Source organism: Typopeltis vanoorti, chromosome 14, assembly GCF_054136105.1.
Source record: "Typopeltis vanoorti isolate ZY-2024b chromosome 14, IOZ_Tvanoo_1.0, whole genome shotgun sequence".
Lineage (NCBI taxonomy): Eukaryota > Metazoa > Arthropoda > Arachnida > Uropygi > Thelyphonidae > Typopeltis > Typopeltis vanoorti.
This window is the reverse complement of record NC_143562.1, coordinates 26,281,647-26,294,549: the sequence shown is the minus strand read 5'-3', so window position 1 is coordinate 26,294,549 and position 12,903 is coordinate 26,281,647. Positions and strand designations below refer to the sequence as shown.

Sequence of the window (12,903 nt, the reverse complement as noted above, 5' to 3'; positions counted from 1 at the left end):
ATCTGATATCCCTCAGTGTTCTGCTGACCACTTCAACAGATGAAGACATCATCAAAATTGGTAAATTCGTTCTCAAGTTATAAGCAAACATCGAAAACAGACTTTGCTTTATATATATATATATAGATAGATAGATAAATAGATATGTATAGCACATGTGCAGTGATATTACCATTTGACTAGTAAACTGAGGTTCTGAAATAATCACAACCTCAGTGTACTGGTCCTTGAATGAGTTAGCATGCCAGCTGATTTCTGTAACAGCACTTTCTAACCATTCATTTAGTAAACTGACTAGAAAATTTAATTACTAAAATAGAGAGCCAAAAGGCTTCAGTTCAGCAATATAAAATTATATAAGCAAAGTCCAGAGTGCTTATGGAAATACACTCCCTGGCATTCATGAGTTGCCTTAGTGTGGACTACTTAAAAGACATAGGTGTCACCCAAGGTCTATATATTCACCTTTTATTAGTCCATTTTGATAAGGTTTAGCTGACCTGACAGCTGTTTCGAACTGGTTGGTTCCCTTCAGGCTCTTTATTTTAGTAATTACTTTTATGCACCTACTGAGAGTTTGCTTACGAAAAATATATTTCTCTGACATTTCGAGTTCCTTAGTACTGAATGAGAGTTTTTGCTCTCTTAAGGTTTCCACCTGATCTCTGAAGAGAAACAGCTGTCAGGTCAATGAAACCTTATCAAAATGGACTAATAAAAGGCAAATATATAGACGTTTGGGTGGTGCCTATGTCTTCTAAGTAGTTCACACTTAAAATGTGAACTACTTAAATGTGAATGCGGAGTGTATTCCCATAAATTCTCTGGTCAACTTACCTTACGAAACTTTTATAGTTTCTACATTCGACTTTGAAGTAATGCTATATCTAATATCCAGAAAATATTTCTTAGTGCAACAGGATTATTATTATTATTATTATTATTATTACACCCTCCATGGAGTCAGCAGACTCGTGGGAGGCTCATTCAACTGACAACAAATCTGTCGTATTGAATCTTAAAATCCTTAACACTCCCTGCAATTAACAAAATATTCCATTAATGCACTCCATCTTCTCCTCTCACCTTCTACGCTTTTTATATTCCTCTCTAGATTAATCCAATAAAATACTCACTAACTTAAATGTCTCTATCATATCACCTCTTTTTCTCCTATCCACCAAATTCTGCAGTCTACATTTTTTTCACCCTCTCTCTCCATAGCCAACATTCCAGAATCCCGATATTATCTTATTCATCTGGACCCTCTCCAATGTTTCTCTATCATATTGAAAACTAGACGACCAAATCTGAGCACAGTAGTCCAAGTGTCTGACCAGCATTTTATACAGTGGCATACCAGTTATTTATCCTTGCATGGCAAAGTACTTTGTATCATAGTGGTATTATGATGTGTTGTCTTTGTAGCACTTGCAATATGCTGTATAAACTTTAGTTTGCTGTTAACTATTACTCCCAAATTGAAAGATCATATATTATAATAATTTTATTTATTTTAATTATTAATATAAAGTCATTATAATGTTAATTAATTCAGCATAAATTACTGTTCCATACTTTCAATCAACTCTCTCTATAGCAAATAGCACTGTAACAAACTAATGAAAAGTCCCAACCAAGGCTCCATAGATGTGATGCAGTACTAAAAGAAATTCATTATAGTAAACTAGCTATTAAAGCAAACTGTTTCTGTGGCCTTGGCGAGTTTTCTATAGTGAGAGTCAACTACATTTTGCTTTTGCTTTATGTATTGATACAAATTTTAGCTCTAAATTTTCAGCATGTGGCAGTTTAACTTATTTATTTTTAAAGAATAACAGCAATTTTGGAATATTTTAAGTATCTGTGTTTTTAATTATGTGTAGAAATCATAAACTGCTAATAATACATTAACGCCAGATCTCGTATTTTTTTTTAGAATAAAGCCAATCTTCAATTGGCCAGTTGCCTCAGTTGTATTGGAAACTTTCCAGTAAGTACTGTATTTGGTGTATAATTTAAATATTATTATTATTATTATTACATGACATCTCCAAGGTTTCCAATGACTCATCATGGGAGGGCACACTAATTTGCTAAATACATCTCATCCTCTCTACTATAATTCTCCAACTACAACACTACTATCATCGATGCCATCTATCGCCCATCATTACCAACAGCAGTATTTTTTGTCTGTAAATTGCATGTGTTCTGGAGGCCAATTTGTCTGTACTTGTGGGATGAAAAACCCGAGTTTCCGGTAGAAAATCCCTGCTACCACTGTATGATAAATATAAATATATTTAAATTTATACCAAATTTAAATATAGCAGTCAGTATAAAATAATTGATGTGAATGTAGTAAATAATAACAAAATTAAAAGCATAAATAAAATAACAAATTACATTTTATTTATTGACACTGATACAATTACATGGAAATAAATTGCAGAAATGGACTGTCTGAGACAGCAGGCCGAAAAAAATTCTGTAAGAGAGGCATCATCAATCAACCAAACTTCTTGACTCATCAAGAATTTCTAGGAACATCTTAGATGCACCACCTCAAATATGACAGCAGTATTCCAAGGTTGGGCAGATTTGAGATTTGTACAGAGTAGACAACTTATAAGGGCTTTTTGCTTAACTGCAGAAAAAAAATTTTTTTTATACCAATGAATATAAATATACCTAATCCTAAATATCAACAATAAAAATGATGTCGAGTTTCATTTTGTTTTTCTTCAACTGATTGCAGTTTTATTTTTCAGTTTGAACTTCTGTTAACTTCCCAGTATTGAATTGCATTACCAAGTAGTAGTCACTATAAATTATGATAAGTATTTTAGGTGATTTCAGAAATATTTAAAAAGACAAATTATATTTATCTGCTTTGATTACCTTTTACACATTTCAGCAAAACATTGTATATCCAGGTAAATTATGACCTAAGAATGCCAGTAGAAGTACTAAAAATTGCTATGAAACCAGCAAGCATTAATGTTATAGTTGCCATTTGCTTACTGCTTTGATGAATTATTACCATTTTCCTAATCAGTATAAGAAAAATATTAAAATGCATTTTGACTTTGCAGTCAAAAGGATTGCAAAATTTGTTATTCTTAAAGAAAGTATGCACATCTAACTGTAAATATATATTTATTATATCACACAGTGATACATCCTTGAGGTTAAAACTGGCACATAATGGAATGCTTACCTGTTGTCATACTATAAATGGAAACCACGAATGCAGGAACGTATAAGCATGTTTGTGGAATACCCTGTACTACCCACCAAGTATCATGCATGTGTAAACACACATTATACTTGGCTGACTTCAAAGGATAATACTAAAGTGAAAAGATCAGAAGACCATAAAATTCTTCCATTCCAGATTATTATAAATGTCATGTTTGTGTTTAGTTTTCTGTAGACAACAAACAGAAATTTTACTGTGTGTCATTATCTAATCAAATTTCTTTTATTCTGGTATTTGCTATGTGGTTTATTCTTCTCTCTCAGATGCTAAGTGGGTCGTTATAAGCCATCCAAATCCTTGGATGAGATTTGCTTGGTTGATAAGCATTTTACAAGCTTCCTTGAATTTGTTTATATACCATATTTTGGTCAGATGTAAGGGCTTGGATGCCTTTCCGGTTTGTCTGGTGGACATTTCAAGTGTTATGAGAAAGGCCTGATTTTCTATAAAGAAGATACTTGACATGTTTATGTTTTTCTTTTCATTTTAGGATTGTACATCTGTTTCACTTATGTAAAGCAGGTTATAGGTGCAACAGAGCTGGTATACACTTGGACTTATAGTGACTACTACTTGGTAATGTATATAGTTATAGTGACTACTACTTGGTAATGCATTTCGATACAAGTTAACAGAAGTTCAAACTGAAAAATAAAACTGCAGTCAGTTGAAGAAAAACAAAATGAAACTTGACAGAGAGAAGGGTATCTCTAGAAGAACTTAATATATTTTTTATTTTCATTAATGGTTTAAATGTGGCATTAATGTTGTAATTTTGCAGTGTATTGTCTATTTTTTTGGATAATCCTCATATACGAGGGATGGCTATGGCTGGCCTTAGTATTGTTGTGTCGACTTTCTTCTTATATATTCTACCTTTTAGTCTTCTCGTTAGACTCTTTCTCAGGTATCACGTGGTACCTCTGAATAACAATGGAATTGCCCCAGTGTCGAACCAATATCAGAGTATCTGAGATCAACCTCTCCTAAAGCACTAAGAAATTTAATTTTTTGCTGTGCTACCTAGGGTTTTTAGATTAAATAGACTATATCAATCAAGAGGCGATCTCTAGATTGTACTTAAGTGATACCTTGACCTTGCAGACGTGGCCAAAATCTCTTCTTTCTAACTTCCCACCTAGGTTCGTATTAAGTTTTATAAGAGATGCATCAGATTCCAAATTACAGATGGACTTAATTGGATTCAAAAGCAAGGTTTATTAAAAAAATACTATAATTACATACATGCAGTACATGTTAGTTTTGGTTCTCATTCTAAGAGAGTTCCTGACAATTAGGTTAACATTAAAACACTCTAACTACATACAGATACACAAACTGATTACTGTTATTTTAGATATAAATCTTATCAACATTAAAACACTCTAACTAGGCATGATATTCACAGTAATACTTTTCCAATCCAGTCACAACCAAACCACTCTAGATAATATCTATATCTCTTATAATCTTGTCATTAATATCACCTTTTACCCTCAACTTTATCATAACACTCTTTAAACACATAACATAATTCGATTACATAAGGGGACAGTAAATTCACGGTATTTATCTCAAGATCACTACAGTTCAGTTCTATATAATACTATTAATGTTCTTTCCTCTGAATCACAGTGCAGCACAAATCCTTTCATTCATAGTTAACAATATTCAATAAAGTCTACTTATCTATCTTGAACTACATCACATTAATTGGTCTTAGGGAATCTGTTTCTCCTTGACCAAAATTTAAATAGGTTCCTATCTGACTTTCTGTGGACGGCTGGGCTTATACTCTTTCCACGGGACTAATAACTTCGAGTTTCTGCAGATACCAGATACCTTGATCAACACCTCCGGAGTGGATGCGCTGTCCCCCTCCTCCAGCTCACGACATTGAGAGACCAACACAAGGAGATCAGGAACAAAAAAAAGCCTTGTGTCAGGGGTTCTTGACCCTTTTATTTCGCCTTGGTTCCCGGCAGTTCTCGCATTCCGCGATGTCAACCTAGTGCTTTCACGTAGGTCAATGTCACAGCGTCCAGCTACGCTTTTCTTGCACTGTCGGTACACGATTGCCCGGTGCAAAACGGCTCACCTCATGTTACTGCTTCGTGACCTTTAGATTTACATCCCCTTTAGAAATTTATGCAAGTCATTCAATAACTCCTAATACCTGGGTTCTAACAAATATTAAATATATACATTTCCACTGTTGGGGTGCTTAAGGGTAAAAGCTGTATAACTGAGAGGAGACCTCCACATAGCCTTTAACGGAATGCAGAGAACCGACCAGGGCTTCTGACCTGATGTCTAATCCTCACCTTCTCGTGGTGCACCCTGTTGGGTATCTACCTGAATACTAAACGAACGAGGATGGGCTGGCAATTTGGGATTTAGCCGACTAAGTTGTATTCCTATTGGTTAAACCAAAATACAAACTGATGGTACAACCTGACAAAATTTCATGCCAGCTGGGGTGTTGCCCGGTTAAACAAGGTCCCCGTTGTTTTCGCCAGGGAACCAGGGCGAACAGCGAAAAGTCAGCTACTGGAACAAATCCGAAAACACACCCCCAACTCAACATCACCAGAGTTAAAGATATGTACTATCAACATAAGAAGCCTGAATGGCAAAGAAATGGAGCTAGCGGAGGAATTAGATAAGTACCAGATCGACATAATAGGGGTGACTGAAACAAAAAAGACAAAAACTGGTGAGATCTTTCTGAGCAATAAATACAAAATGTTATATTCAGGCAATGACAATCAAGGAAAAGAAGGAGTAGCCATAGTATTCAACACAAAATACGAGGCTCATCTTGAATGGCAGGCAGTGTCAAATAGAGTGATTTGGGCAAATATCAGAATGGGGAATTGGACAATGAGACTTATTTATGCCTATGGTGCCACAGAAGGTAATACTTAGGCAGAAGTGGAGGAATTTTTTGAGGCTCTACAGAAAGCTACTGACACAATGAAAAAGGAAAAGTTGATCCTTGTTGGGGATCTAATTAGCAGAGTAGGAAGTGATTGTCAGACATACAAAAATGTTTGAGGAAAATTTGCAGAAAAGAGCAAAGCTAATAATAATTGCAAATACCTGTTGGATTTCTGCTCAGGACATGGACTGGTTATTACTAACGCCATGTTCCAACATAAAAATGTACACAAATTCACATGGAGAGAAGAGACAAAGAATAAGGAAAGTCTCATTGACTATGTTATTGTTGATAGTGATGTTTTCTCCTGGTGCAGGACACCAGAGTGTACAGAGGATTTGAAATTGGAAGTGATCACTATTTAGTCTTGAGCTGGATAAAATTGAATTTCATATTGAAAAGAATAACATCTAAGTAAGTTTTAAAATGAATAAAAGTTGAGCAGCTCTCAGATGCGAACTGTAAACTAAAATATACAAATATTGAAGAAAAAATGAGAGTTTGAGAACAGGAATCAAACCTTGGAAATTCAGTGGCAAGCTGTGAAGAAAACATAGATTGATTCTGCCAGAGAGGCATGCGGTGAAGTTGTCTTCAAGGATAGCAAAATTAGAACTCCATGGTGAACACAGGAAGTTAAAGAGGCAGTGAAGGAAAAGAAGAAATCATATCAAATGTTCCTGGCAAATAAGTCAGCTTGTACTCTTAGAGAATACAGAGACAAATGTAAGAAAGCTAAACTGTGTGTAAAACTAGCTAAACAAAAGTCATGGGAGGACTTCGGCAAGAACATAGAAAATAAATATCAAGAAAGTGGCAAATTATTCTGGAGGTTGTTAAAGAAGCTTAGGAATGGATGAAAGAGTGCTGTAAAAGGAGTTAGAGATGATAAAGGTGAAATGAAAATGGGAGAAAAAGATATCCTTGAAGTATGGAGTAATTACTTTGAAAAACTGCTAAATGAAACATGCAATGATGACAGCACAGTGATAAAAAAACACTATCCAGGCATCCAGTCAGGAATACATATCCATACTTGAAGTAGAAAAAAGCCATCAAAGGCTTAAAATGTGGAAAGGCAGCAGGAGTAGATGATATTCGACCAGAAATGCTGAAGTATGGTGGTATCAAAGTCTTATAGTGGCTGCACTGCATAGTTCAGAATTCCTGGACAGAGGGACGAATTCCCAATGATTGGAGTAGAGCTCTCGTAGTACCTATATATAAAAAGGGAAATAAAACCGAATGTGAGAATTACAGAGCTATATCCCTATTGAGTGTTCCTGGTAAGATATATGCAAGTATACTTGAGAAACGATTGAGAAGAATTGTGGTAGAACAAGCTGGATTCAGGTCAAATAGACGCTGTCAGGATCAGATCTTCACTTTATGACAAATAGTGGAGAAATCATGGGAATATAGCAAAGATCTGTACTTAAGTTTTGTCGATTTGGAAAAGGCATATGACAAGGTACCAAGAGATAAGCTGTTCCATACACTACAGTTATATGGTGTCAATGTGGCATTATATCAAGCAATACTTAGTCTTTATATTAGTTGCAAGTCAGCAGTTAGAATTGAAAGAAGTACAGGAAGATGGTTTAATGTTAAATCTGGTGTGAGACAAGGATGTACATTATCCCCTCTGTTATTCATTATTTATATGGATCACATTATGAAGGAAAGTGGTATTAAACATGATATCAAAATTGGAGATGTTAATGTCAGCTCTTTGCTTTATGCAGACGATGTTATACTTCTAAATAAATCCGCTACAAGTCTGCAAGATTCGTTGACTAAATTGAATTGCTGTTGTAATAGATATGGTATGAAGGTCAGCAATAAAAAGACAATGACAATGAAAATTGGCAGAATCTTTGAAAATGCCAACTGTGTTGCGAATGGAGAACCTGTGGAACAAGTAAAACATTTCACCTACTTAGGCACGATTTTTAGTGAAGATGGTAAATTAAATATGGAAATAGACAACAGAAACAACAAAGTTGGTATGGTAGGAAGTCAATTGAATAAATTCATATGGAATAAGAGAGAAATTAGTCAGAACACTAAATTAGTTGTATACAAGACAGTGTTCAAACCAGTTTTAACTTATGGATCTGAGAGCTGGGTCAGAAGTAAAACACTTGACCAAAGACTAGAGACCACAGATATGAGAATCCTGAGAAAGATTAGAGGTGTGAACAGATGGTATCAATGGCAATATCATATTAAAAATGTGAATATTAGCAAAGAACTTGACATTGTCAGCATCCAGGAATGCGTTAGCAGAGCTAATCTCAGGTGGTATGGTCACTTAACGAGGAAAAATTTGCAAAACAAGTGTTCTCTGCGAAGTTGGCAGGAAAACGACCCAGAGGAAGATCAAGATATAGGTGGATTGATACGCTACAAAGTACCTTAGACGATAGAAATATAAGATCTAGTAATATTGGAGTCTTGACAAATAATAGACTGATCGTCGTTATCATTATCATCAAATTCCTGCCATGTACCATCAACTTGTGTACAGGATATGATAGTACTATATGAAAAAAATTAAATCATTACTAACTTCCTATCTACAATTTTCCTCCAAATCAGTCTGTTACTTGTCAAGACTCCAACATTATCAGATCTTATATTTCTATCATCTAAGTCACTTTGTACCGTATCTATCCACCTATATCTTGGTCTTCCTCTGCGTCGTTTTGCTGCCAACCTGGCAGAGAACACTTGTTTTGCTAATCTTTCTTCGCCCATTCTGTTTAAGTGACCACACCAGTTGAGATTAGCTCTGCTAATGCATTCCTGGATGTTGACAATGTCAAGTCCTTTCCTAATATCCTCGTTTTTAATATGATATTGCCATTGATGCCATCTGTTTACACCTATAATCTTTCTCAGAACTCTCATATCTGTGGTCTCTAGTCTTTGGTCAAGTGTTTTACTTCTGACCCAGCTCTCAGATCCATTATGTTAAAACTGGTTTGAACACTGACTTGTATACAGCTAATTTAGTGTTCCGACTAATTTCTCTCTTATTCCATATGAATTTATTCAATTGACTTCCTATCATACCAGCTTAGCTGATTCTGTTGTCTATTTCTATATTTAATTTACCATCTTCAGTAAAAATCGTGCCTAAGTAGCTGAAATGTTTCACTTGTTCCACTGGTTCTCCATTCACAACACATTGACATTTTCAATGATATTGCCTATTTTCATTGTCATTGTCTTTTTATTGCTGACCTTCATACCATATCTATTACAACAGCTATTCAATTTAGTCAGAGAATCATGCGGATTTATTTAGAAGTATAACATCATCCACATAAAGCAAAGAGCTGACATTAACATCTCCAATTTTGATACCATGTTTAATACCACTTTACTTCATAATGTGATCCATATAGATAATGAATAACAGAGAGGATAAAGTACATCTTTGTGTAACACCAGATTTAACATTAAACCATCTACCTGTACTTCCTTGAAATTCTAACTGCTGACTTACAACTCAAATAAAGACTAAGTATTGCTTGATATAATGCCCCATTGACACCATATAACTGTAGCGTATTGAATAGCTTCTCTCTTGGCACCTTGTCATATGCCTTTTCCAGATCGACAAAACTTAAATACAGTTCTTTGTTATGTTCCCATGCTTTCTCGACTATTTGTCATAAAGTGAAGATCTGATCCTGACAGCCTCTATTTGGCCTGAATCCAGCTTGTTCTTCACCAAGCTTTTCTTCCACAATTCTTCTCAACCGTTTCTCAAGTATACTTGCATAGATCTTGCCAGGAACACTTGGTAGGGAAATACCTCTGTAATTCTCATATTCAGTTTTATTTCCCTTTTTATATATGGGTACTATGAGAGCTCTGCTCCAATCATCAGGAATTTGTCCCTCTGTCCAGGCTTTCTGAACTATGCAGTGCTGCCACCGTAAGACTCTTATACCACCATACTTCAGCGTTTCTGGTCGAATATCATCTACTCCTGCTGCCTTTCTACATTTCAAGCCTTTGATGGCTTTTTCTACTTCAAATATGGATATGTATTCCTGACTGCATGTCTGGTCAGTGTTTTTTACCACTGTGTTGTAATCACTGCTTGTTTCATTTAGCAGTTTTTCAAAGTAATTACTCCATACTTCAAGGATATCTTTTTCTTCCATTTTCATGTCACCTTTATCATCTCTAATTCCTTTTACAGCACTCTTTCCTCCATTTTTAAGCTTCTTCAACAACCTCCAGAATATTTTGCCACTTTCTTGATATCTATTCTTGCCAAAGTCCTCCCATGACTTTTGTTTAGCTAGTTTTACACGCTCTTTAGCATTCTTGCATTTGTATCTGTATTCTCTAAGAGCACAAGGAACTTTTGATATGCTTTCTTCTTTTCCTTCACTGCCTCTTTAACTTTCTGTGTCCACCAGGGAGTTCTGATTTTTTTATCCTTGCAGACAACTTCACCACATGCCTCTCTGGCAGAATCAATCAATGTTTCCTTCAGAGTTTGCCACTGAATCTCCAAAGTTTGATTCCTGTTCACAAACTCTTTCATTTTTTCTTCAATAATCTTTGTGTATTTTAGTCTACAGTTCACATCTGAGAGCTGCTCAACTTTTATTCACTTTAAAACTTTCTTTCATGTTATTCTTTTCAATATGAAATTCAATTTTATCCTGCTCAAGACTAAATAGTGATCACTTCCAATTTCAAATCCTCTGTACACTCTGGTTTCCTGCACCACGGAGAAAACGTCACTATCAACAATAACATAGTCAATGAGACTTTTCTTATTCCTTGCCTCTTCTCTCCATATGAATTTGTGCACATTTTTATGTTGGAACATGGTGTTAGCAATAACCAGTCCATGTTCTGAGCAGAAATCCTACAGGTGTTTGCCATTATTATTAGCTTTGCTCTTTTCTCCAAATTTTCCCAAAATATTTTTGTATGTCTGACAATCATTTCCTACTCTGCTATTTAGATCCCCAGCAAGGACCAACTTTTCCTTTTTCATTGTGTCAGTTGGTTTTTCTAAAGCCTCAAAAAATTTCTCCACTTCTACCTTAGTAGATCTTTCTGTGGGACTATAGGCACAAATAAGTCTCATTTTCCAGTTCCCCATTCTCATATTTGCTCACATTACTCTACTTGAAACTGACTGCAATTCAAGAAGATAACAGACTGATTTGGAGGAAAATTGTAGATAGGAAGTTAGTAGTGATGTAAATTTTTCATGTAGTTCTATCATATCCTGTACACCCCTTGAGTGTACATGGCAGGAATTTGATGATGATGATTTTCACTGTTATTTACAGAAACTAGTGAGCGGTCTTTTGTTGAAATACTAGATAAATAGCTACTTGTTTTCCTTAAGTTTGAAACATTTATCATATTTACAAAGCTGTATTATAATACTGAACGTTTATTTTTCACTTGGTTAGACTATAATAAAATTAGTTTAATCCTTTATCCAAGTGTGAGCAAACAAAGTTTGCACTTGAAAGTATCTTCAGGACTGGGGTAAGGTAGTACAACATCAGGCAACTCATTGCAAAGTGGATTAAGCTAACATCACTCCTATCTCAGTATCTCCCATAATGCAAAACACATTTCCTTGCGGATATGTATAATGTTATACATTAAGGGAAGGGCCACTACCCAGACTAGTTTCGAACTTTATTGAGGTCTGTTCATATGTGTCGAGGCTAGCTGGTGAATGGTCGTGCTATCGGAGAGCTCCTGAGAGATTTGTGTTTTTTGTTGATTTATTGGTGTTTTGGATTCAATTTAATGGACTTAAGTGTTTAATTTTGGTATATTATTAGAGCTTTATTAACGTGGTTAGTGTACTAAAGTGTTTTATAACATAATCTATGTCGGAAGTCGCCGCTAGATGAATTCGTAATGAGTAGTGTTCGTGCAAGCTCCAGATAAGATAAGTATCATTTTCAGTTATCGATACAAATTACTTAATATTGTGTAGTTTTGTTTTATTTGCCTTGCGTATTTTAGTGCGTCTATTTTTGGTGTGTTATAACGTTTAATTTGACAAAACACGTTACAGATAAATATGGCACCTGTGCGTAGGAAAATGGCGGCCAGTAATGAAGGTTCGCCATCGTTATCAAAGAACAGTAGCATAAAAGAAATGAGTCAGTGTACTAGCTGTGAAATGTACGCTTTGCGGAGTGCGGTCGGAGTGTGGTTAGATGATGATAAAGCATTGAATGTGTGTAGAAAATGTAGGGAGAATTTGGAATTGAAGTGTATTTCGGATCATGAGTGTGATATTTTTGTCAACCTTCAAAATGAAGGAAATAGGGATATGACAAGAAACGGCAAAGTTGTACATGAAAATTGTGAGAGTGTGAATGATAGTATAAATGGTTTCTCAGAGAACAAAAAAGATGAGATAGATGCATTGAGTGAGATCGCGTTGTTGAATAGTGCGATAGAAAGAGCAAAACAGCAGCTAGAGTGCATGAACAAAAGTAGACTGAATGAACCAACCAATAATAAAAGGTATGACAGGAAAAATAGACGTATGAATGTGAACATGAACAAAATGAAGGATAGAGTGCTGTATGCAGACTCGTTAGTACGAGGTGTGTTAGTAGAGGATTTGACAAAATCGTACCAACCTGGTGCGACCATAAAGGACTTAACTGTGTCTATTAGA

The 12,903-nt window shown here is 35.3% G+C and overlaps 1 protein-coding gene across 1 annotated transcript in view; it reads left to right on the top strand.

Annotated features, from left to right (window-relative positions):
- IntS10 (integrator complex subunit 10) overlaps window positions 1-12,903 on the top strand; it is a 212,196-nt gene that overhangs the window by 141,347 nt on the left and 57,946 nt on the right. The window contains exon 15 of the mRNA XM_090403768.1: window positions 1,940-1,993. Within this exon, the coding sequence (XP_090259894.1) occupies window positions 1,940-1,993 (54 nt within the window). The remainder of the gene's footprint in view (window positions 1-1,939; window positions 1,994-12,903) is intronic.